This window comes from Geotrypetes seraphini, chromosome 6, assembly GCF_902459505.1.
Source record: "Geotrypetes seraphini chromosome 6, aGeoSer1.1, whole genome shotgun sequence".
NCBI lineage: Eukaryota > Metazoa > Chordata > Amphibia > Gymnophiona > Dermophiidae > Geotrypetes > Geotrypetes seraphini.
In genome coordinates this window covers 67,563,483-67,590,483 of record NC_047089.1, presented here as the reverse complement: position 1 = coordinate 67,590,483, position 27,001 = coordinate 67,563,483, and the positions used below count along the sequence as shown (strand labels likewise).

Genomic DNA, 27,001 nt, shown 5'->3' with positions numbered 1-27,001 from the left:
TGTTAGTGAATCAATCGCTTGGCTTGGGGTTTTGCTAATTTGCATGGGAGGGTCGGGATAGGATCACTACAAGCTTTAGTGAATGGGGTTGGAGGGAAATTTGGTAGCAAAGGGCTCGCAAACCGATCAGTACACAATCGGTTTGCTTAGTGAATCTAGCCATTAGTAAAAGGGCTCCCTAATGCAGAAAGGAGCATGGAATAGGTGGTGATAGATTTCAAATCTGACATATTGTAATCACAAAATAGAAAATAAAATCATTTTTCCTACCTTTGTTGTCTAGTGATTTCATGTGTCTCTGGTTGCACTTCCTTCTGACTGTGCTTCCAATCTTTCTTTCTTTCTTTATTCAGGCCCAACAATTGTCCCTTTCTATTCTCTCCGTCCTTTCTATGTTCCAAGTTAGTGCCCTCTTCCTCCCTTCCTCCCTCCTTCCTTCCTATGTAAGTTAGTGCCCCCTTCTCTCCCTGCCTCCCTGCCACGCAGAAGCCTGCCTTCCTCCCTCCCTCCCTGCTGCGTGGAAGCCTGCCTACTCGCCGTTGATTCCTCCTCCTCTACCTCCGGTCTGCCGCTCACTGCAACTCAGTGGCGTACCAAAGGGGGGCGGTCCGCCCCGGATGCATGGCCCAAGGGGGTGCACAGCTGGCCACTCACCGGGGAATAGGCTGCTGCTGGGAAAAGCTGCCACTGCCATCATCAGGAACAAGCCGGCGCCGAGTTCTCCCTCCCTGCTTCTCTTCCCCGTGAGCCGACCAACTCTAGCCGTCCGACGTCAATTCTGATGTCGGAGAGGACATTCTGGGCCAGCCAATCGCTGTCTGGCTGGCCCGGAACGTCCTCTCCGACGTTAGAGTTGGTCGGCCTGCGGGGAAGAGAAGTAGGGCGAACTCGGCGCCGGCCTGTTTCCAATGGCCAATGGCAGCCTTTCCCCGGCGGCGGTGGCAGCAGCATGTTTCCCAATGGTGGTGGCATGGGAGAGGGTAGGGAGAAAGAAATAAAGGTGGGGGGAGACAGGGATCCAGAAAGAAAGAAAGGGGACAGGGTGAAACAAAGAAAGAAAGAAAAAAAATGGGGGATGTGAAGAGAGAGAAAGACAGACATAGAGAAAGAAAGGGGGCATGGAGAGAGAAAGAAAGAAGGGGACAGGATGAAACAAAGAAAAAGTTGGGGGAGGGAATGAGGTCTGGAGGAGAGGAAGCATACAGGAGGCTGAAAGAAGGGAAGAAATATTGGATGCACAGTCAGAAGAATAAAGTGCAACCAGAGACTGATGAAATTACCAAAAGTAGGAAAAATGATTTTATTTTCAATTTAGTGATCAAAATGTGTTCGTTTTGAGAATTTATATATGCTGTCTATATTTTGCACTATGGCCCCCTTTTACTAAACTGCAATAGCGGTTTTTAGCACAGGAAGCCTATGAGCATTGAGAGCAGCATGGGGCATTCAGTGCAGCTCCCTGAGCTAAAAACCGCTATCGCGGTTCAGTAAAAAGGGATGGGGTATATTTGTCTATTTTTGTATAGTTGTTACTGAGGTGACATTGCATAAAGTCATTTGCCTTGACCTTTTTGAAAACCCGTGGAATATAAATGATAATTAACATTTTCTCTGCGTACAGTGTGCTTCGTGTTTTTAAAATTTTATTGTTGGTAGATCATTTTGACTTGGCCACGAAGGTAAGGGGGAGGGAGGGAGGGGAGCTGCTGAAAGACATCTAGTAATCCTTGCAGGCTTAACTGTGCAGGGAATTCCCTTCAATATCTTGAATGTTTTGATCATGCCTCCTCTCAGTCTTCTCTTTTCAAGGGAGAAGAGGCCCAGTTTCTCCAGCCTCTTCTCTGGACCCTTTCGAGTAGTACTATGTTCTTTTTCATGTACAGTGACCAGTGTTGGACGCAGTATTCCATGTGGGGGTGTACCATGGCCCGGTATAATGGCATGATAACCTTTTCAGATCTGTTTGTGATCCCCCTTCTTAATCATTCCTAGCATTCTGTTTGCCCTTTTCGCTGCCTCCACGCATTGCGCGGACAGTTTCATTGGCTTGTCTACAAGTACTCCCAAGTCTCTTTCCTGGGAGCTCTCTCCGAGTAAAGCTCCGGACATCCTGTATTCGTGCATATGACATATGATAGAGACATTTAAGTAAATCCTCCAAGATATACAGTAAATACACTGTACACTGAAGTCAGGCCTTTTTTTAACAGAAAGGAGGCTCTGGAGCAAGGGGGTCTTAAGTATTTTGTTACAGAAGGATAGTGAATGCAGATCAGCTATGGGCACTTGAATAGGGTAGCAGTGATACAAATGCTCCTCAGGGAATAGAGGCTGCAGTATTAGCTAATCATGCATGGAGTCTGTGTGTGCTTTGCAAACACTTCAACCATCTGCTTGATGGGCTGTATACTTTAGTTGAATGATAATGGAATGACAGATTGATATTCATAGGCTTACTATGCACAGGGATTTTAATTCACCAGCTGATAAAAGAATCTTTAATATAAGGGTTGATGCCATTTTAGACAATGCAGACATTTGAATCATTGCTACCCCAGCGTATGAGAAAGGTGATATATTGGCTCAGATTTTTTTCCCTGAATATCTACTGGCATAGAGCTGTACTTACAGTACCCTGTAAAAGTTTTTCACACATTTTTACATTCAAAATTCATCAAAGGATTTAGGGAGTTTATGGGGCTGTTGATGTTTTTATGATGCAAGTATGGCTGTGTTTCACTTGTATCTATGCAACTGTTAAATAAAGAATTACAAAATTCATCAAAGTAGGAGTTTGTATTACTGAACTAAAAAACATAATTCACAGTTTCATTAAGAAAGATCAATTATAGCAATATTCAAAGAGTAAAAGAGTAAGAATAAGAAACAAAGTCATAGAGCTATAGGACAAAATTTGGATACAACAGCTCTTCTAGAAGACTGTAATATGAAAGTTTGTGGTTGAGCCACTCTCCTTGTGACTTTTTCACTTGAACATGATAATATCTTAAGATATTTTTTAATTATAGAAATGAAAGTTTCTTAAGTCTTTTTATTTCTTTATTTCCAGATATTTCCTGGATCTCACAGGAGAGATGTATGTATTTCCTGTTTTGAGACAAATTTATTGTGTGTGGGTTGTTTTTTCTTTTTACTTTTTCCATTTCCATAGAACATAGCCTCCTTCAATGATGTCTGGCTTCTTAATTCCACCCAAATCACTATTTGCTGATTGATCGGACATTTAAGGCCACCTCAGTTGTCTCCAATACAAATATGTGTGAGTTAGTTTTGATTTTGAACTATCTTTTAAAGCTCAAGTCTCTTCAGGTTTGCAATCTGTTGTTTGTTTTCTTTTGGGGGGGGGGGTTTGATTCTCAAAAATCTTTGTTCTGTACATCAGATTTTTTATTTTGATAATCTACATTTATTCTTCTTTACATTTATGACTTCACGTTTGGATTATTGTAATGTCATACATGCTGGCGTTCCCCAATCTCAGATCAAATGTCTTCAACTGTTGCAGAATGACAACCAAATTCCTCTGGAGGGCTATTACATTTGATCACATCTCTTTAAGATGTTACATTGGCTCTCTGTTTGCAGTGTTTCCAATTTAAGATATTCACATTGACCCATTGTGCATTATATGAAAGTCTTCTACTGTATTTATTCTCATTCATAACACTTGCCAACACTCATTTTAGTGCCTCAAATGTTAGACCTGTTTCTGGGTATATTTGATCTGCTGATTCCAAAAATGGCATCAGTTTTCTCTTATCAGCTCTAGTTTTTGACATACAGAACATGTGCCATACACCACTCTTCACCCATTAAAAAAAAATCAGGACATTTTAATGTAGTGTTTAAATTAATATATTTTATAAGCATGAAGGAAGCATATCAACAATTAAAAGAAAAGTGTATCACATAAAAAAATCTACTTATTTCATACCAAAACGCACAAGTTTATGATACAAACTTTCCAGTCATTCAACATACAAGAAGCTCCTTTTGTAAGACTTCCGAGAGTGGGATCTGCCAGGACAAACCCGCCTAATATTCCAACCAAAGTCTGCCATGACGTGTGCATCTCATCTTCCTTGGTATTTGGTTCCATTGTTTTTATATCTTGGTAAAATCTTTCACCTTGCTCTTTGCTTAAGTCACTCAGAGAATAGTTAAGCTCTGGAATGCGTTGCCAGAAGATGTGGCAAGAGTAGGTAATGTAGCTGGTTTTTAAAAAAGGTTTGGAAATTTCCTGGAGGAAAAGTCCATAAACTGCTGTTGAGACAGGCATGGGAGAAGCCATTGCTTGCTCTGTATCGGTACCAAAACAAAACACACTCCAAAGAAACTGCCACAACCTAAGCTAGATACTACATAAAGGCAGAATAGTCAAAGGTTCCAGAAAGGGGTCGCTCAGAGGAAATTAAACACCCAATCTCCCTAAGCCACAAAATATTTTATATATATATGGGGAGCCCTCAGTGTGTCCGAGCAGCAACGGGAGACAAGCTCCAACGCTTCACAAACCAGGCAGAGGTTAACAAACCCCCACCCGCATACCATCACTGGGCCCCCCAATGTGTGCAGAAATCAAATAAAGTGAAATCACTCTCAACTCAAAACAACTATAAATGTAAATTAGGGTGAGAACATAGCAAACCTCTAAGCGGCCCCTCACAGAACCAATCCAGCCAGCTCCCCAGCAGAACGTAAAACCAAAAAAAATGAAAATCAACTTAACTGAAAGGAGTGACAAGTCTGAAGCTCAAAATAAAACGCAACAGAACACCAGGTTCCTGATGCACTTCCTGACCCCGTCATTCAGAGGGGCCTGGCGCAATCAACAGGAAAGAGAAGTTGCTTGCGCTAGTAAAGATCTACAGAGGTACTGGCATCCCCCACCGAATGGCGCTCGGGGTGGGCGCCCCTCCCCCCTTTACTATGCAACTGCTTGTGACTTGTATTGGCCTCCATGAAGATGGGATACTGGGTTAGACAGACCACTGGTCTGATCCAGTAAGGCTATTCTTATGTTCTAAGGTTCTCTGGAAAGCGATCTAAGTGACTGTGCAGATAATGGACTTTAACACTCATGTTACAGCCAAGCCTGTTGAAATGAAAGAGCATATCCTCTAGTAATTGTGTGTAGTTGTCTGCCTTCTTGTTGCCAAGAAAGTTATTCACAAGAACAAATGAAGACCAGACACATGATTCGATTTCATTCACTGATGCTACATGGGTCATTTATAAATTGTCTGATCTGTGGACCATCGAAAATTCCTGCCTCTAGTTTTTCCACGGTAAGTCCAGGTAACATATGCGCTATGTATTCAATGCACGAACCGTCTTTATTCAAAGCCTTTACAAATTGTTTCATAAGGCCTAGCTTTATATGTAGTGGCGGCAGTATGATTCTATTTCGTGCTACCAAAGGTTCATTGATTACATTTTGTCCTTCAACCACCATATATTCCCTCAAAGGCCAATCTTTTTTTTACCAATGTTCATGTTTGGCTCTACTATCCCAAAGGCAGCAGTAGGTGTCAAGTTTCAAGTTTATTCCGGTTTTTGATTAAACGCTTGTTCAAAATGCAAAACGATTTACAAAATATTAAAAAAACAACATATAAACAAATAAATATTAGACATACAGAACATACTTGGCCATGATAACAAATCTACTAGTGATTAAACAAGTAAGACGTGTCCTACTGAATTCTAAACAGCTAAACAAATAAAAAACCTGAGGCAGGATGCCTACACTAAGTGTAGGTGTGGTTTCGTCTAGAAGTGGCCATGGGCAAGCTAGGGCCACGATAGATGCCTAGAATGTAGGCTAGCAAAATGCTAGCCTACATTTCAAAATAGATGTGACCGCTGAACTGATCACAACACAGAAATCTCTCTGCCGCAATCAACGGAGTGGCCATGGCATGGGACCCCCCTCAATGCAAAGTCGGCCAGCAGGAAGCATGCTCACTCCCTCCCTCCGCCACCCTCGAACCACCCACAAATATCCGTGGCAAGAGGGATGCCCACTCTCTCCCGTCACCATCCTTGTGAATTTCTGTAACAGGAGGGATGCCCACTACCTCCTGCCACCACCCCCAAAACCCCCCAACAAATCCCCCAGCAGGAGAGATGTCCACTTCCTCCTGGCAACCCACCCCAGAAATTCCCCCCACACCTGGCAAAACCCCATCCAGAGCCCCTTCCCCCACTTGTAGACTCCCCCCCCCCCCACACACACGTATCTTGTAAGATGAAAGTTCGGCCGGAGGGATGCATACACCCTCTGGCTGGTAGGCCCGCCACTCCAAAATGGTGGGCCTTCCCCTTCCTGGTGCATTCTGGGATACGCTGGGGAGGGGCCTAAGGCTCTGATTGGCTCATGCCTAAGGCCCCTCCCATAGGAGGAACCTTAGGCACCTGGGCAACCAGAGTCTTAGGCCTCCTTCCCAGTGCATCCTGGGATGCAGTGAGAATGGTCTAAGACTCCAATTGTCCAGATACCAATCAGAGCCTTAGGCTCTTCCCTGGTACATCCCAGAATACACTGGGAAGGCCAGCCATTTGGAGTTATGGGCCTACTGGCCAGAGGGTGTATGCATCACTTTAGCTGGACTTTCATCTTAAAAGGTATGGGGGGTGCTGGGGGGGGGTCTACCAGTTAGGGGGATGAAAGGGATCTACAGGGATCTCTGGAGTAGGGGTGCCACTGAGTGGGGGGGGGGAGTTCTGGGAGGAGCGGCGGCAGGAGGGAGTGGGTATTCCTCCTGCTGGGAGATTTGTTGGGGGGTTTGGGGTTGGAAGCAGGAGGGAGTGGGCATCCCTTCTGTCATGGACTTTGTAGGGGGGGTTTGAGGGTGTAGTGGAAGGGAATGGACATCCCTCCAGCCGCGGACCTTCACTAGGGTTTGGAGGTAGTGGCGGGAGGGAGTGGGCATCCCTCCTGCCAACCGACTTCACGAGGAGTTCAGGGGTTCCCTGCCACACTCAGCTAATCGCAGCAGGGACATTTCATTACCACGATCAGCTGATGGCAAGAGATCAGGCGTGTTTCTCTAACAGGCACCTGTGACATGGGTGCCAGTTACAGAATCAGGGTGGTTAGGCGGGGTTAGGCATCTGTTTATTAGGGCAGACACAATTCTGTATAGGATGCCAGTCTGAGATTCTCAGCCCTTCTTAGGCGGCTGCTGAGACCAGCATCCTATACAGAATTTCCCCGTTACCGCATGTTAAATAAGTTTACCACGGGACACGTACTGGAGTCCTGCAGTAAAATGGGCATTTAGCGTGTGCATACCGTGTGTTAAAAAAATTTGTATTTTTTTGGGAAGGAGGCGTGTTAGGGGATGGAGAGTGGACATGATAGAGCTAATCAGTTAGCATGTGAGGCACTGCCATATGCTAATTGATTAGTGTGGGGGCCCTTACAAAATAGGTGGCAGTAAGGGCTCAGATGAATTTTTTTAAAGGCCATACATTAATGGCGCTTAATGGCACCTAACTCAAAACCACACCCATGATCCACCTTCATAACAACATCCACTTTTAGGTAGGTGCTTGGAACTAGGCATCTACTTTTGACAGATTTGCATTTTTCGACTTAGGCATTTAACTTACAATTAATTTGAAATTAATGGGAATTATGAGGTGTTGAGTGCCAGTTAATTATATCCATGACATCCTTTGTCTTGTCTGTTTAGATTGTAAGCTCCTTCGAGTAGGGACTGTCTTCTTTGTGACTCTGTTCAGCGCTGTGTACATCTGGTAGTGCTATAGAAATAATTAATAATAGTCGTACTAGTAGTTATCAGTGCCTACTAAGCCTATCAATCAATTACATTCGGCGCACTTTATGGAATTTGGAGATTAGCACCATGTTACAGGGCACCAACAACTTCAAAACATTCGGGGGTCTATTTTATACTGAACAGCATTAAAGTGTCATATTCAATACACAACGAGAACAATTCTATAATGAAGTGCCTAGAGATAGGCATCAAATACACCATAAAGTAGCAGATTAGGCACCTAGTTGCCATTCTACAAGTCCCCCTCCATATTTGTGGGTTTAGGACTCGCAGCTTCAGTTATCGCACGTTTCTAAACCCTGACCCAGCCCTGACTCCCTCCCGCCTTCCAGACGTCTCCACACCTCACTTTTAAAGCCTGGCGGTCTAGCAGCGAAGCAGAGCAGGAGCGATCTTCTTACGCTCCTGCCCCATGCAGAGCCGCAAACATAAATAGCTGCTGTAAGTTCCTGTGATCTCACGAGACTATAACGGGAACTTATGGCAGTCATTTTTGTTCACGGCTCTGCATGGGACAGGAGAATAGGAAGATCACGCCTGCCCCACTTCACCGCTAGACCACCAGGCTTTAAAAGTAAGGTGTGGAGATGTCTGGGAGGTGGGAGGGTGGTGGGGTAGGTTAGTGTCAGCCCTAAAGTCATTCACAAATTTTTCTGATTCGTGGGCCAGAATTGCACCTAACCCCCGCGAATATGGAGGAGTGTATAAGGTAACATGGGACACTGGTTGCTACCACATATTAATAGCTGTTAATGTGGATCAAAAATTTTTCCCTCCTTTACTGGAGGTTCACGGTTGTGAAATAGAGCAGTACCCTTATGTAGAAATAATGTGTAAAACTCCTAGATCTTAGCAAGCTATTTATGCACGCCTTTCAGTTTTCTCTTGTGTTTCTATATTTATTGGAAACACCTAAAGAATCTAAAGGTCTACGGTTCCATGAGCCTTCACTTGAAGATGCGAAGGGGTTTCCCTTATTTATGTATTTTTCTAACACTCCTCCCATCCCATCTAGCCCAGCTGTTTTAATGACTTTCCTTAACTAGTAACCACAGACTGTGGCTCCCCTGTATGTAATAAAATTTGCATGTGTCTGAAGCAACAGGGTCCCTCTACCATGCTCTGTCCAGATGTGATAGCTGAAGTACTCTTTATAAATGAAAATTAATTATGCCGAGGACAAATTGTTTCTTTAACCCTTTCAGGACCAAGGGACATATTTGTCCCATAACTTTAAAATCCTATAAATTTTGATTGGGATAGTCTACAGTTCTAAATTTGATATGTACGGATTCCATATGATACTGCCTTTATGTAAACAAACTGGTTCCGACATTCATTCATTAGCGTCGTTGCTAGATTGACGAGAAGATTCACTTGCCACACTGTCCATAAGCCAGAAGTGTGATTTTTTTAAATAAAAATAATGATATTTCACAAAAAAAACAATTTTTTGGCATCTGCAAGCCCTTTTTACCATAAAAATGTCATCAAAACCACAAAAATTGGCCTACGATCCTTATGGTCCTGAAAGGGTTAATAGCCATGGCACAAAACGGTAAAAAAAAACCAAAAAAACACCCAAATTTTATATATTGAATTCAAAGTCTGAGAAAATTAGTCACTTCCTTATAATAATTAGCAAATCCCAGCAGGTGCATTTTCTTTTTTCCAATGTCTACGTTTGCCCTTCAGAAGTCACTGTTTTTGATACGCCAGAAAAGATGGCACAGGCTGTGGAAAATACAGGCTCCGATTATTTTGTGTTACACACCTTTGTTGGCAAAGTTCAACACAAACCTGCATAAATAAAGCCCAAGTGTTTCTGAAAAGAGATCCAAGCACTGCAATTATCCTATTTATCTTGTTTTCACCTGAAAGCTTCCATTCAGTTTCCTCCGTTCACTGCATAACTGCGCAGAGTATCTGCCAACACTAAATTTTAAAGGAATTTTACCTTTTAACTAAATAAAGGCAGCAAATGAGCAGAACTCTCATTCATTGCTAAGTATCACTGCCCACTGTTCAATTTCTTTGTAAGGGATACAAAGGGGCCTGGCTTACCACCAAGCAGCCCTCAGCGATATAATTTTCTAAAAGTGTGCTTTGTCTATGTAGAATCATTAAAATAGAGTGGTTTCCAGTTTATAAGCTTTTAGAACTTGCTAGTAATTTTAAAGGGAAATGAATATTTGCAAGTAGGATTGATATAATTAAGTAGAACCTTGGTCCAATTAGAGCTCAGGAATTAGCATATCAATACAAGGCTGCCCAGAAGTGCTTGGAAAAACTGAACAAAGCATTCTTCATTTCTTCATGAAAAAGACAGGTTTCTGATATGCCCTCCCTTTTCTGCGAGGCTTAATGAAAAATATTATTTTTGCCTATTTCTGCGTACCTCATTTGGTCTTATACATATGAACAGCAATTCTATAAAATAGACGCTCACATATGCATACACGTTATGGGCTGGATTCAGGAAATGGCACCCAAAGTTTGACACTTTTAAGATCTGCGCTAAGCTAGTATTCTGTAAAGGGTCTAACTTTGGGTACAAGAACCTGGTGTAAAGCCTTGTGCCCAACTGATGGCAGTTGGGTGTGCCTAATTACTGGGAACATCCCTGACCCACTGGTGCCTTCTTTTGAGTTGCAAGCTATGACATTTTGGCAGATTTGCACACAAGTCCTAACTACCAACAATTAAATGTTTGCTAACACCAATTATTGATTGTTAGCACTTAACTAGCTAATTAGTTTATGCGTTGATATGGGATCTGCACCCAAATTTGGTCACCCAACTCTGACAACCTATACAGAATCTGAGGGTATACATTACAATACAGTGTCTTACATATCACACTTCTCTGCAAGAAACCAGTGCGGTTTATAATAAAAGTTAGATCAAGTTACATGTTTAAGCCTGGTCTTGTGATTGTTTGGGTGAATCCATGCGGTTTACCATTAGATCAAAGTTACACGTTAAGCTCTCTATAGAGAGACGAGATATGTTTTAAGTTTTTTCTGGAAGTCTAGGTGAGTGGTGGGTTGGCTTAGGCACATTGGTAGTTTACTCCAGATAAGAGGTTCTTGGTATTCAAAAGTGTCCTCAAACATCTTCTTCCAACAAACTTATTTTGGTGTTGGGAAGGATATATGTGTTTGGAGTAGAGGTGTAGAATAATAACTTATATGCAATTCTGTCTAAGCCAGTGGTGTCCAACCTGCGGCCTGAGGGCCGCATGCGGCCCAGTGAAGTATTTTGTGCAGCCCCGATCGAGGACGATGCAGTGTTTTCCTCTGCTGCCCCCTGGTGTTTACCATCTTGCCGGCTCCCTCCTCTGTCTTGCTGCAGAGTTTGCATGTTTGTGCAGCCCCAGAAACATTTTTTTGGACCAATGTGGCCCAGTGAAGCCAAAAGGTTGGACACCCCTGGTCTAAGCATTATTCTCTAAATACAATCTAAGCTTGCATAATATGTATTTACAAGCAATTACAGACAGGGCAGAACATGGATGGGTCATAGACACTGGCACAGTAAGGGGGGTATGGACTGCCGTGGGCACCATCTTGGTGGGAGCGCCGGCACCTCACCTCTCCTCACCCCCGCGCAGCATCTTCCACCTGTTGCTCCCGTTGGCCTCAGCTCCCTTCTGACGTCTTATATCAGCCTATGCTAGTATTCTATTACAAAAACTAGGCAACTTGGAGGTGCTCAGGTATGGAATTACTCCCAAAGTATGGCTGATCTTCTATAACAAAAAAACAAATGGGGGAAGGGACTGTACACATCAGCCTTAGAAACAATAAAGCTTATTAAATATAATCATGTATAAAAACTAGTACATACAGTGTATACCATGTTTCTCTGAAAATAAGACAGTGTCTTATATTAATTTTGGTTCAAAAAACGCACTAGGACTTATTTTGGGGGGATGTCTTATTTTTTCATGTACAATGATCATCTCTCCCTTCCAGTCCTCCACTCCAATCTTCTTTCCTTTCTCTCCCCCACATGTGCAGCATCTTTCCTTCCCTTTCACCCATCCCCTTGTGCCTTCCCTCTGAAGCATCTTTCTATCCCTCCCTCCCATCCCCCTTTGAAGCAGAACCCTTAGCAACATCTTTCTATCCCTCCCTCCCATCCCCCCCAGTGAAGCAGAACCCTTGAGCAGCATCTTTCTATCCCTCTCTCCCATCCCCGGGTGCAGCAGAACCCTTGAGCAGCATCTTTCTATCCCTCCTTCCCTCTCATCGTGCAGCAGAATCCTTGCACAGCATCTTTCTATCCCTCCCTCCCATCCCCCCTGTGAAGCAGAATCCTTGAGCAGCATCTTTCTATCCCTCCCTCCCTCCCATTCCCCCATGCAGCACAACCCTTGTACAGCATCTCCCTCCCTCCCATCCCCCTCCCAACCCTCCTGCCACGAGACTGACATACCTCTCTCCAAATGCTACTTCGTGGTCTTCTCCCGCCAGGTCCTAACCTCTGCTGCAATGCCACATGACCGAAATACCTCCCTCCAAACAGCAGCGTCGGCAGCACTCTAAACAGGTGTTTCACGGCCTTCTCCCGCAGGGGCCTTCCCTGTGCCGCATCGCTGATGACTTCATCAGTGATGCGGCAGAGGGTAAGACCCGGCAGGAGAAGGCCGTGAAGCAGCTTGTTTAAAATGCTACCGATGCTGCTGTTTGGAGGGAGGTATGTTGTCTCACAGTGGGAGGGTTGGCGGGGTTCGGATGGGAGGGAGAGATGGAAAGATGCTGCGCAGGGGGATAGGGGAGCACGGGGATATATGGGAGGATCTTCAAGGGTGATCTAACTAGGGCTTATTTTTGGGGTAGTACTTATATAAAGACCTACTCCAAAAATCATGTTAGGGCTTATTTTCGTGGTAGGTCTTATTATCGGGGAAACACGGTAGATACAGCGTCCTTTTCCGTTTATGGATTACTGTTTCGAAGGCTGAAGTGTTCAGTCCCTTCCCCCACTTGTTTTCTTGTTCTGTTTTACTTGACGTGGGGCTGCTTTACCTTGTTTTTGTTGTTTGTATTGATCTTCTATAACTTCATGGCAACATTTTAAGAGGTTATAGGGAATCATTCCTTCCACAAGACTCTTTTCAAAATGTAATTGGTGGCAACATGGAACAATACATAGAAAGGACAATTTTCAAAGGCATTTCCCCCAATGAATTGGGCAAAATGGTCTGATTGAAAACTGATCTCCTGAAATATTGCTAAAGCATGCAAGAATTCTACTGGAATTCCTTTAGGTATGTTTGTAGTCGGAGGAGGAAAACAGCACATATTATATACTGGCAGGCCACATTTAGGCAACTACCTCTGATGCTAAGTTTTGATAGATCCCCAAAGCTTTCTACCAAGCTGTGCCTTCTTTAGATTCAGGATGACTTGGAGCCTTCTACGGCGAAGGAGTCACGGACCATTGCCCTGGTTGAACCACCCTTCCAAGACCATGCCTGACATCTGGTATCTTTATATTTTGCATAGCACAGGGGAAAATGTATCTTTATGTTTCTCTGGTGGTGTTCTACAAGCAAGTGGATGTACAGTGGTGCCTCACACAACGAACTTAATTCGTTCCAGGAGCAAGTTTGTTATGCGAAAAGTTCGTTGTGTGAAACGCGTTTTCCCATAAGAATACCTGTAAAACAAAATAATTCGTTCTACAGCCCTACATTTCCCTCCCTCCACCTCACCTTATATGCAGAGTTTGCCAGCTTTCTTTTTCACCCAGCCGCACGCTTTCAAAAAGCTGTGCACGCGCAGCTGCTGGAGTTGATCAATGTTCTCCTCTCCTGCAACTTCCGGTTTCCGGTTGCGTCAGAGGAGAAGATTGAACAACAGAGCATGCGCGCATGTGCTGCTCTTTGAAAGTGTGTGGCTGGCCGAAAAAGAAAGCCGGAAAACTCGGCATCTAAGGTAAGGTGGAGGGAGATGATGGAACACTGCATTCAGACAGGAGGGTGCTGCTGTTCCCGGCTCACATTAGGAAGCGGCGAGAGTAGTTCCGCCCCCCCCCCCCCGGGCCCCTCGGGCGACTTCGTTGTGTGAAACGAAGTTCGTTATAGGGAGCAAGACAAAAAGTTCGTTATGCGCAGCGTTCGCTGTGCGAGGCGTCCGTTATGCGAGGCACCACTGTTATAACCTAATGGTTAGTGCAGCAGACTGTGATCCTGGGGAACTAGGTTCAATTCCCACTGCAGCTCTATTGTGACTCTGGGTAAGTTGCTTTAACCTCTGTTGCTCCAGGTACAAAAAACAGACTGTGAGTCCACTAGGGACAGAGAAAGCACCTGCATAAAAAATGTGTACAGTGCTGTGTACATCTAGTAGTGCTATAAAACTGATTATTAGTAGTAGTGATAGATGCCAGAGCATTGCATGAATCAACCTGGTCTTTATACTGCTATGCAATTCAGCAATCTGGTGTTAGTCTGTCCAACTCCAGGCCCAACAGCCCACTGCCTTCTTCTTTATCCTTCCAGGGTTTCTATGCTAACCAGAAATGCTGCAAGAAGAGAAGGCAGGCTGCCACTGGGCCTGGACAGGATCTATGCTGAACTTTTCTAATGCCACTTCTACTATGTTTGGTGACCAGTTTGCTGAGCACCAAGGGAGAAAAGAGAAAGACATAAGAACAGGAGAGAATCTGGACAGAGATGATCAGGGGGTGAAAGCAAAGGAGCAGAACGACCTTGTCCTCTCCTCCAGTTTCTTAAGTGGAAATCCAGTAGATGCGATTTCCAAATGCATGCACACTATTTTGCCCTTGCTTGGCCAATCTGCAGATGTAGCATGTTTAACTACTATGGCAGATAATTGAATGAAAAATTTTCTGCATATACATTACTTGCAGAAAATGGTATTTAAAATTTATATAACTGGAAAATTATGGAGCACGTGTATCTATAGTATATTTATGCTAACTACATATACATATAGTATATTTATGCAAACTACATCCCCGCAAGCAATGCGGGGATGTAGTTTGGGCAAAGCAAAGGTGTGGCATATATGTGTAGTTTATAAAAATAAATGAGTACACTCCTAGGGGAACATTTTCTAAAGTCAATTTTGCACTTATGTGGCCAAATGCAAACGTAATTTTTTTTTTTTTTTAATAAAATACCAACCAGCATAAATTATACCTTCATTGACATGATAGTGGATACTCTGCAAAAGGTAGGGCAGAGTTTGGGCGAAGAATGGGCATGTAAAAAATTATAAACAAGGACATTTACAATGACAGGCATAAATGTGCCCACCTGCTATATAGGTGTGATTTCTGCAACTTAAGCTAGTGTTTTATAAAGACACATATAGCCTATGTGCCTTTTTTAAACAGACCTAAAACAGGTACCTGAAAAATGCAATTACACTAGGCTCCCCCTTAAAACATTACCAAATTTGCAGCAACTCTGGAGAAGACCTAATGTGTACGTTAGCATTTGAATATTATTGGAGCTTCTTTTATAAAATCACATAGGTGCCTGTCTTACATTTATAGAATAGGGCTCCTTTCACTAAATGGCAGTAATGATTTTTACCACGGGCCAGCAAGGTAATGCTTCAACTCTGGCCTGGAGCGCAAAATGCTCCAATATTCATAGAACACAGTAGCATAGTAGATGGCAGCAGATAAAGACCTGCACGGTGCCTCTAGCCTGCCCAATAAAATTAACTCATAGCATACGATGCAATATAACATATATATTCTTAGTCTTGAAATGTACTTGCTATTTTTAGGGCACAGACCATAGATGCTTGCCCAGCAGTAGACATAATCCCCAACTATTAATGTTACTGTCAAAGCCCACTCCAGCCATCCACATGTGTCTAGCCTTGATCAAGAAATAGACTGTTGAAGTCTGTCTGCCCAGCCCTGGCCTTAATTGTATTGCCTACCTCGTGTTCTAAGCCTTAAATAACGTCTTGATGTTCCCGGTTACCATGGTAATAACACAGATTAATACTTCATTGCATTTAAGTACAGCCGTCTACGTTTTAATTAGAATGAAGGTTATCGTTGGTGCTGCTCGTTACACCATTACACATGCTACGGATTAATTTGAGCAGCAAACGACTGAGCTGGTCTGAGAGATCAGTGGCATAACTGCAGGCTGCCAGCGTGAAGAACATGGGTTCAGTTGCTGGGTCAGGCCTCCGATTCCTTGGGTTGGCTGAGTCTGGGAGATGTCTTGGGGACAGCATTAATAGCTCTGGGTGGAGAGGTTCAGTCATCACTCAAGTGTGAAGCCAGCTTGCCTGACATGGGGCTGAGGGAGGAGGGGGATTCCATAAAGGATTGTTCTTGCATAAATGCTGTTTCATGTCACATTAAATTACCCTATAGCAGATTGCAGAATTTTACTTTATTTTTTTAAATTCCCTTCATAGGTTTACACTAGAATAGATTACATGTATGTTGTGTACACAAGAGTCTGACAATGTTATGAGCGTCTGTATGCGTAAGGATACAACTGCTCAGACAAGCATCATTCTTTGATGTAATTGGTCCTTGAAAGCTAATGGCAAGTGATTTTAGTTTTATTTTATATGCAGTAGTTATCCTACCTTGAACAAAGCAATCAAGGCTTTGTTACCGTTTGGATCTTCTTATCTTTGTAAACTTGGATTTTCAGCTCTGATAGAAATTAAAAAACCAAAACAAAACTGGTGGATGATGATATACGTGCTTACTTGTTAACTATCAATCCGTGTTTTGAGTTAATTTGTACTCAAAAATAAGCACATCCATCGCGTTGATTAGCAATTCTATTCTATCTACTTTAGTTTCACTGTTGTTACAATTATCCATACATAGCTTAAAGAACTCTAAATAAATAACTCTCAAATGTAATTTTTTGTTGGTTTTGCAATTTTATAATTTCAATTATAATGTGCAACAAAAAATGTTTGCTTTGTTTAGTGTGCCGCGAGAAATATTTGCTTTGTTTAGTGTGCCGGAGCTAAAAAAGTTTGAGAGACACTGTCCTACAGTATGAGCACAATGACCCCCCCCCCCTCATATTTTCACATAGACACGTTCAGGAGCACAGTTTGGGTAGGGTACAGGCTGAGTCATGAAGCAAGCATATAATTTATAAAATATGCCCAAACCTCAATCATTTACATTAACGCCTACTCCCAAGCTGGTATAAATTCTGTGATGATATTTTACAAAAAGACACATAGAGGGGTCAATATTCAAAAGGGTTTAACTGGGCAGAAAAGGCTCCTGTCCACTTAAGTGTTGCTGAGCTAACCAACTGCTGATATTCGGAGGCACTTAACCAACTGGTGCTGCTGAATATCACCAGTAATTGGCTGGCTCCATAACCGGCTTAGCGGGTAGCGGCGGTACGTAGCTAGCTAGCGGTCTAAGTAAGTATTTAAAGTTATCATAGCAAAAATAGCTGCCCTAGCTTTGTGCACCGAGTAGGGCTCCAGTCTTAATATCAGCTGGTATGTAATTAACTTCTGGCCCAGCAGACATACCGGGATATTCAATGCCAGGAGCCACGCAATATACAGGAGTCACTGAATATACAGGGTTAGGTCAGCCTGCAGTTGGAAGTGGCTTGCAAAGCACTTACTGCCATGGGTTGAATATTACCCTGATAGAAACATATTATTTCTTTATAAAACAATCTCAAAATAGGTGCCTACTTGACCTCCCAACTTAGACCACCTGTTATAAAATTACCCTCAGGATGGCCAAATACTGAGCTCTGGAGTCAGCTATGCTCTGTGGCTCTCAGTCAAGGACCATCAATGTGTGCATGTGGCATGGGAGTAATAAAACAGGGGAAACAGCCTGGGTTGGTGAAATGGAAGCTCATGCCATCATAATCTGACTGAGGCTGGTTACATTTGAGGCAGGTAGAAGCTGCCTAATTGAAAACACCCTAGATCAAAACAACAACAACAACAAAACAAATAGAGTACTGAGCCATTGCTTACCTTAACAAGTGAGCTCTTAAAGACTGGTCACTTTCCTCTAAGCTCGCAAGGAATGCAACGAGAGAACTGGAATGTGTTACTTACCCCCAAAAGATACAAATTAAACAAACTTATTTAATCTCACCCGAGATCCTTTTTCGGAAGTATCTTGGTGAGATTTTGGGTATGCAGAATTCTGAGACAGTGTCTATCTCTACTCTCTATTATATACCAGTTAAACAAAGAGTATCAAAGCAGCAAGGAACAGATCAGTTAGAATCTATTGATATAGATCTGACAGATTTTTTGGAAGTCTCCCAAGATGTAATACAGACGAGAGCTACCTTACTTGTAACTTTTTGGAGTGAGAGCGATAAAGCATTGACGATGAAACTTTATTTTAAAAACAAAAATGCTTTATTTTGTGGAGCTAAGGTTCAAATGTTCCCTGAGGTGGCCAAGATCAACCCAACTCAGAAGGAAGGACTTTTTAGCCTTGAAACCTCGAGTTGTGGAACTGGGTGCCACATTTTTTCTGAAGTTTCCTTGCAAGTGTTTGGTGACTTTTCCAAAGTACAGATTATAGTTTTTGGGATCCGGCTCAGTTGATACAATTTCTTGATCAAAATAATGGGAGATTATATATTTTGTTGGTTGAGATAGCTATTTTCAAATTGAGGAGCCTGATTTGAAAAAGATGCTTATATAGAAGGAAGATGTTTTCTTCCTTTAATTTTCCTTTGAAATAGATTTCTGTTATTAAATAGTGCACCTCTTCTTTTAATGAGGGCTAGATGGAATTTCTGATTTTGTAATGATAATAATTATGTAAAATGATTTGTTATGTTTCCATATCCTGTTATGTCTCTTTGTAAACATTATTTGAAATTTCAAAATAAAAAAAACAAATTACTTACACTGACTAAGAATCCCCATCATGGAGTTCTTGAATTCTTCTTTGGCTTGCTCCAATTCATCCTCGTGGGTTGTTTTTTCGCTCATCAGTCGACGGACATGACTGTTTGCTAACTGCACCATGGAGTAGAACTGGTTCGCAGATCGACGGTTCACTTCTCCTCTCTCAATCCAGGTAATCAGCACTGCAATGGCCTCTATAAACTGGCCATCATCTACCACAAACAAATTATAAGTTCAAAATAACCTACAGGGCTCCACAATATACTGTACATTATAATCTGTAGCATTCAAGCTACAAATGTTGTTAGTAACATTTAGGAAGTCCTTTTACTAAAATGCATTAATTTCTCGATTTAAGGCAGTGGTTCTCAACCCTGTCCCAGCCAGTCGGGTTTTCAAGATATCCCTAATGAATATGCATGAGAGAGATTTGCATACCTGTCAGTTCTATTATATGCAAATCTCTCTCATGCATATTCATTAGGGATATCTTGAAAACCCAGCTGGTTGGGGGGTCCCCAGGACAGGGTTGAGAACCACTGATTTAAGGCATGGAAACTTCAAACTTTAACATGCAATAAGTGCAAATTTAATGTGGCATCAATTAGGAGGTACGCTCAGCATTTCTTTTGCAGATTGTACATTAAAATGTCCATAGTGCATGGTACCCTGGTATACAGTATAGCACAGAGGTACTGGGGGTTTGGTTAGATCAGGGGTGGGCAACTCCGGTCCTCAAGGGCCGGAATCTAGTCAGGTTTTCAGGATTTCCCCAATGAATATGCATTGAAAGCAGTGCATGATATAATAGATCTTATGCATATTCATTGGGGAAATCCTAAAAACCCAACTGGATTCCAGCCCTCAAGGACCGGAGTTGCCCAACCCTGGGATAGTTGCTACCTTGAGTATGCAGGCACAGGTGTTGGCTGGGATCAGGTCTACTTTCTACCAGATGCGAGTGCTTAGAAGATTAAAAGTGATGTTGCCACATTATGATTTTAGGATCGTTTTGCACACTGTTATCATTCAACAATTAGATTACTGAAATGCGCTGTATCTGGGGATTACAGCTGCCAGATGTAAAGCTTTGCAAGTGGTTCAAAATGCAGCAGCTCGGTTGATCTTTTACCTCCAGAAGATTCACCTACCTTCAGATAACCTTCCCCCAAATTACCCACCTTAACACCTTCCAATTAAACAAATACCATAAATAGATTGTAACCTACCCTCTCTAACTGAATTCCATATGTATTTTTCATACAGTTCTTCACTGTCAGTTTAATTTCCATCCTATAAATTCACATAGAATTTTTCTTTTTTCAACCATCTTTATTTTCTCTTCTTTATTAATTTCCAGGTACTTTAGTTAGATTGTGAGCCTTCGGGACAGTAAGGGAATTTTTTAAGTACCTTCTTACTTCTCATTTATAATCTTAATGTATATTTTCTTCAAACCGCTTAGAACCTAACGGATGTAGCGGTATATAAGAAATAAATTACATTACATTACATTACATTCGATCATATCTCACTTTTACTGAAACGACTTCATTGGTTACCAGTGAAATATCGGATTGTTTATAAAGTTCTTTTGTTGATATCTGGAAGTGTATCAACCGGGTTGAGCCCTGTGGTCAGAGAGGACACTTTAGGTAGTTAGTGAAGGGCTGACAAGCATACATTATGCAAAAATGAGGGCTTCAGTAATCTCAGTGGCAGGGGTGCAACTATGGAATAATCTTACAGGGTCACTCAGGATGCTCTCTGACATTCAGAGATTTAAAAAGGTGTTAAAAACGGCTTTATTTATAGAGGCCTTTTCTTGAAAGCTGCTCACTTTAATAATACTGTTGAAAAGATTTTAATTTGTGTTGTATTGCTTTTAAAAACTGTGTATGTATCTTGTGAACCGCTTAGGTTTAAGCAGGGTATAAGCTTTTAAATAAATAAATGGCACCTATCTCTTGTCAATCACACTTAGGTGCCTATTATAAAATCGCACCTAACTTAAAACTTAGATGCCTGTAATGTAGGCTAGAGTTTTAAAGGCCTATATTATAGACACTTAAGTCCTTTAGAGAATCATGCCTAGCGGCTTCTAAGTCCTTCTCTACCCCTAAACATGCCTACTTTGGAGTTAGGCACCGCAAGGTACCATACAATACAATCTTTTGTAGAATTGCACCTAAGAAAATAGGTACTTATCACCCAATTAATTTTGATTTTTTTTTTCCAATTATGAGCTTGTTAAAGCTCATAATTGAAGCCAATTTACTAATTAAGTTTGGCGCATAATTTCAGGTGCCCATCTTTAAGTGCCTCGTATAGAATTTCCCCTTAAGTGTACCCATACCAACTGCAATATACTCTCCAAGCACAATTTCTGCCCAGGCATCACACAATTATGCCCCTTAGCACAAAATTATAACTAGCATGTGCATTATATCTGCAATGCAAAAGCAGTTACCACATTTGTGCGATTGCCGTTAATGTGCGCCAATTCACACGTGCCTAACACACTTTAGTAACAGTGCCCCTTAATTAGCTTTTTTTACGGTGGTGACAGCGACAATCACAACAGCTCAAATCCAACATCACTATCGAATGATTCTTCTTGTGAACTTTCAGTCATAAACGGAATAGAATTTCGCATTGGTCCGGATTCTGTAAATGGTGCTGGCACCTACAAAAACAATCACACTTAGGCGCTGTTAACAGAATCACAGCTACCTAGGTTTTACGGAGAATCATGCATAGCAGCGCCTAAGACAGGGGAGGGCAACTCCGGTCCTCGAGGGCCTGAATCCAGTCGGGTTTTCATGATTTCCCCCAATAAATATGCATGAGGTCTATTTGCATGCACTGCTTTCAATGCATATTCATTGGGGAAATCCTGAAAGCCCGACTGGATTCCGGCCCTCGAGGACTGGAGTTGCCCACCCCTTGCCTAAGATCATCTCTACCCCCTTACCGTGCTTACTTTGACCTTAGGCATCACTAGACGCCATGCTGTAGATGTGATTCTGGCACCTACTTTTTAAATTAATTTTTAATTGGTTTTAAATAGCACAGTCAATTACTGAGCCAATTAAAGCAATTAAGTCAGGCAACAATAAGCACAATCTAGACACCTAATGTATGGCACCATTTTCAGAATCTAGGCCATTGTGTCTCTGATATATTATAAAGTTAGTAATATAAGCACATTTAGAATACTATGATCAAACTTATCAATGGGTCCAGGGAGTATGATAATATAACATCCCAGTTCAAGCAAGAGCACTGATTGCCGCTATAGCATTATACCCCTCTTTTACTAAGACGCGCTTGCTGTTTAGCACACGCTAAACGCCAACACGTCACTGGGCTAAGTCATGGGCCAGACCCCGCCCATCTCCACCCCAGACCCCGCCCCCATAATAATACTAATTGTAACACTATTTTTTCCATTCATTTTTCATATACACACACAATATAATCTTATTAACAACACATAATGGTTAACCACAAAATTAAACTACATAAAGCACACTGTATGCTTCTCAACATTCATTCCTATCAGAACACAGATAACCCATATGTAAATAAGGGACCAAAAACTAAAATATATACAAACGAAACCCTAAGATTCAAGACTGCATGCAGTACAACCCCAGAGAAAAAGAAACAAATGCATTTCTTCCTGAACAGTGCAAAATATAGACAGCAGATGAAAATTATCAAAATTGACACAATTCAATCACTAAATTGAAAATAAAATCATTCCCCTACCTTTGTTGTCTCCCTCCCTCCAAGCTGTGTCTCAATTAGGTGCCTCCCTCTGCTCGCATCTGCTCTCTGACCTCCTTGTCAACGTGCCATCCCTTCATCACGGCAGTTGGGTGAGGCTGGGTGTCCTGCCCTCTCTTGTTTACAAACAACGCCTTGAGAAAACCAGCTGTCTCTCTTGTCTTCCTCCCCTCTCCAATAAACATACCAGTGCTCCCACCTGGCCGTTTTATGCTGCCCGTGGCTGGCTCTCTCTTCCTCACTGCCCTCACTGCCTGCGGCCGGCTCCTTCCTCACTTCCCCTCTTCCTCACTGCTGCAGTTTGCACAAAGCCAGGTGCGGTAGAGCCTCGTACGTCCTGCACATCATCCAGAAGACTTCCTTCTGATGTTGCGACGTCAGAGAGAAGGCCGACGGTTCAGGCACAGGACGTGCGTAGGAGCCGCCATACACGGCTTTGTGCACTGCTCTCCTCCGGCCCGAGGCACGTGCCGGCCATGGACCGGCAGGAAATTTTTGTGGCACGGCACCAGTCCACGGACCAGTGGTTGAAGAACACTGATCTAGAGGTTGATTGGTCAAATGTGCAGATCGCGGTTAGGTGCTGTTTTTAGAATCAGGCCCTTCTTGTCAGTTCAGTTTACTCTTTGTATGTTGCTAGGCTTGTGGGCATCTTATAGTTAAATGATAGTTTTACCAAGGGAAAAATACCATGGTTAAACATCTAAAAATATATGGGTTCCTTTTACTAAGGCGTGCTAAATGCTAACGCATCCATAGAATATAATGCCTTAATAAGAAGACCCCTATATTAGAATCATATAAAGAAGCTACCTTTTCTAACAGTTTAATAGATGGAAAAGTGCAGTATCAATGCAACATATAAGATTAAATAAACAACAGAAGATGCCCAATTGAATTTCTAATTTCCAACTAATTTCCAAGCTTTCAAATTAGCTAAACCTACTGTCATAAAAATAATCGTACCTACTGACATATTGTACGACACAACTGAACATTTCCATACCTTATTATAAATTTAATTCTTATCCAACAGAAAATTATTCATCAAAACAGAAACTGTTTAATCTAATTTAACTAAGGCCTGTGTGCTGCCTTATTAAACTCATTCATTTGGAAAGAAACTCATTTTATTTAGAACTATCACATCACAAAAATGTAATAACAGTTCTGCACTTTGCAGAAGATATCTTCTATCTTTTCATATGTACATGCTCTTAAAAATGTACTGAAAATAAAAGTTATTATTTTGTACAGGAAACATTTTCAAAGCATTATTTCAAAAATAGATATGCTTACAAAGGGCAATTTTCAAAGCCATGTTTGCAGATAAACAACAATTTATCATGGAAATGAGTTGCTTGAAAATGGCATACTTTGTGTGCAGGTAAATGTAAGGTTACCAGATGTCCGGACTTGTCCTCTTTTTAGAGGGCATGTCTGGGCATCCGGACAGCTTTTCAAAACAGGGCACTCTGTCCAGGTTTTGAAAAGCAGATCACATTGGGAGGGGCATCCATGCGTGTGTGGATGACTCTCCCTCCCAACGAGGCTGAGGGGGCAGGGCAATGGATAGGGCCAGGTGTGAGCCTGGGGCGTAACGGGGTGGCAAAGATAGAAAGACAGGGAAGGAGAAGGAACACCAGGGAAGGGAGAGGAGAGGAAAGACAGATGTCAGACCATGGGGAAGGAAGGAAGGGAGGGAAAGGAGATGCCAGATCAAGGAGAAAGGAGGGAGGGAAAAGAAAGAGAGGAGATACCAGAGCATGAGAGGAGGGGGGGGTGAAGAAAAGGAAGGGAAGGAGAGAGATGCCACGGCATGGGGAGAGGGAAGGGAAGGAAACAGAGATGCCACACCATTACGAAGGGAGGGAGGGAAAGGAAGGAAAGGAGATGCCAGGAGCATGGAGGGAGAGGAAGAGATGGAAGGAGAGGAGAGGAAAGAGATCCCAGGGCATGGGGGAAGGGAAGCAGATTTCAGACCATGGGGTGAGTTGGAGTGAGAAGGAGGGAAGGAAAGGAGAAGAGAGAGATGCCAGATCATGGGGAGGGAGTGGAGACAGAAAGAGAAAATGGAAGGGAAAGAGGGCAGATGTGGATAGAATTGAGAGGAAAGCAGATGAGGAAGATGAGGAAAGCAGAAACCAGAGATGAAAAAAGGTAGAAATCAAGATTTTGTTGTTGTTGTTGCCTTAGAATAAAATAGTATTATAGCTGTATTGATAAACATTTGTAAATAGAAAATGAAATAAGGTAATTGGACTAATTGTAATACATATTTTACTAACTTTTGGAGATCAAAATCCACTTCCTCAGGCAGATTTTGAAGAGCTGCGTGGGCCGGGGGGGGGGGGGGCGTATGCACGCAACAGAGAAGAGGTGTACGACTGGAAGAGTACAAGGGGGGTGCAGGGAACAGCAATGCCAGGAGCCCCTGCCCCAGGTGCCTTCTACCCTTGTACGCCACCGGGCATTTATTAAAAAAACAAAAACATGTTTTTGGACTTTTCTTGTATTTACATTCTCAATAGCTACTGTGTTTTGGCTTTTCAGGGCAGAACAGTGCTTAACACCTGAGTAAATGCCAATTTTTGGTGGCCAATGATTCACATAAGTGCCATTATTCTATAACATATACATGCATTTCATACCTAATATTAGGCACTACTACTACTATTAATTATTTCTATAGCGCTACGAGACGCACGCAGCGCTGTACAGAGTCACAAAGAGTACGAAAACAGTCCCTGTATGCAAGAGCTTATGTTACAATCTAAACAGGCAAGACAGACAAACAAGATGTCATGGATACAGTTAAGGGGAACGCTTAATCAGCTGGATGAGTTGTAGGGCAGAGGAGTAGGGTTAAGGATTGAAAGCCATATCAAAAAGGTGGGTTTTCAGTCTGCTTTTAAACAGGGGAAGGGAAGGGGACTAGTGTATAAATTGTCCTTTCACTGCAAAGTTACCCCCTTCTGACTTAAAGTCTCAGACTCTCTTTCTGATCTCCACACAGATCTCTCCAAACAAGGAACTTATTTTACACACAGTATCTCTTCCAGCTCCAAAGCTGGGCATCTCTCTCTGTGTCATTAAGGGAAAGAGAGGAAGAGATGCCATCGGGAAAGGGATTCTGAGATAGAGATGCTATGGGGAAGGGTCTGAGAGGGGGCAATGCCACTGGGGAATGGATGGGGGATGTTCAGGAGGTGGGGTGCACTGTTGCGGCTTTGCACAATGTATTTATTACTATCTGGAGTGGGTCGGCATAGTGTTACATGAAGTGCTTGGAAGTATAATAAAGTAGTTTTTAAGACCTTTTTACATTTCTGGATATCAGGGAGCATTCCTAATAGAGATGGGAAGGCCCAAAATTTCTGCTTTGTTTAATTTCCTGATTCATTTACAGGATATTCCATCTTTCTTTCCAATTTTTTTTGTTTTTGGGCACTATCATTAACAGTGTGCATATTCATAAATAATGTTTATTGTTTATCGAAAGCTTCTATACTGCTACTAATGACTGGGGAGTCAATTCAGAGCGGTTTACATGAGCTTCTGTAATGGTGTTGTGCATTATGCAGCAACAGGACACACTATAAAACAATATTTAAGCAGTAGTGTGTACTGTAGTGCAATAGTGCTCAGTGTTAATGACAGAAAAACTGGGTAAAAATGGCAGCAGATTATATATATGCTAAGTGAACAGAATGTAAACTCTATGACTACTTGGTGCTTAGCTGGCACAGCTGATAAAGACATTGCTAGAATATGCCAGATTGCTGCCCTTAGCCTACACCACTATCCTCCTGTTCAAACAATTTCAAGTTTCAAGTTTATTTAAAATTTCTTATACAGCCTTATCATATCTTCAAGGCGGTATACAGAATATATTAAAACAATGTATCACTGTAAGTTACAGAACAATTAAGGACAGAACTGGGGAATGTACAATTTTTAGTAATATGGACAAACCAAAATTAAGCGAAGGAGGGTTGGAACTACAATTGATAGAAAGAAAAAGAACATTTATGGAAAAGACAAAAGGAAGAGAAAATAAAGGAAAAAGACCTTTCCAGGAACTGGATCGCCCTTAAAAGGGCAGTTTACGTGTCAAAAGCATTGAGAAATAAAAATGTCTTTAGCTTTGTTTTAAAATTGGCAAGACCTGCTATTTCGCGTAGGTGGTTTGGAATACTGTTCCAAAGCGAAGGGGCGCTAACAGAAAAAATTGTAGTCCTTGTTGTGTTGATATACTTCAATGAGAGGATAGTTAAAAGGTTATGACCTGTAGATCTTAGAGTCCTAGTTTGGTTGTATGGAATAAGTAAATTATTAATAAATTCTGGTTGGTTATTTGCTCTGGTTGGTTATATCCACTGGAAGCCAATGAGCCTTATGCAAAAGGGGAGTGACGTGATCATATTTTTTTGCATTAAATATGATCTCTACTACGGTATTTTGTATTTATATTATTCATCCTCATGAATGCAT

General features: G+C 42.1%; 1 protein-coding gene across 10 annotated transcripts in view; it reads right to left on the bottom strand.

The window, feature by feature from the left end:
• ENOX1 (ecto-NOX disulfide-thiol exchanger 1) overlaps nucleotides 1-27,001 on the bottom strand; it is a 628,466-nt gene that overhangs the window by 163,602 nt on the left and 437,863 nt on the right. For all 10 annotated transcript variants that reach the window (XR_004539889.1, XM_033948806.1, XM_033948804.1 and 7 more), the window contains one exon: nucleotides 18,715-18,927. Coding sequence is in view for 9 of the 10 variants with exons in the window: in XM_033948806.1 (XP_033804697.1) it covers nucleotides 18,715-18,927 (213 nt within the window). In the remaining variant the exon portion in view is untranslated. The remainder of the gene's footprint in view (nucleotides 1-18,714; nucleotides 18,928-27,001) is intronic.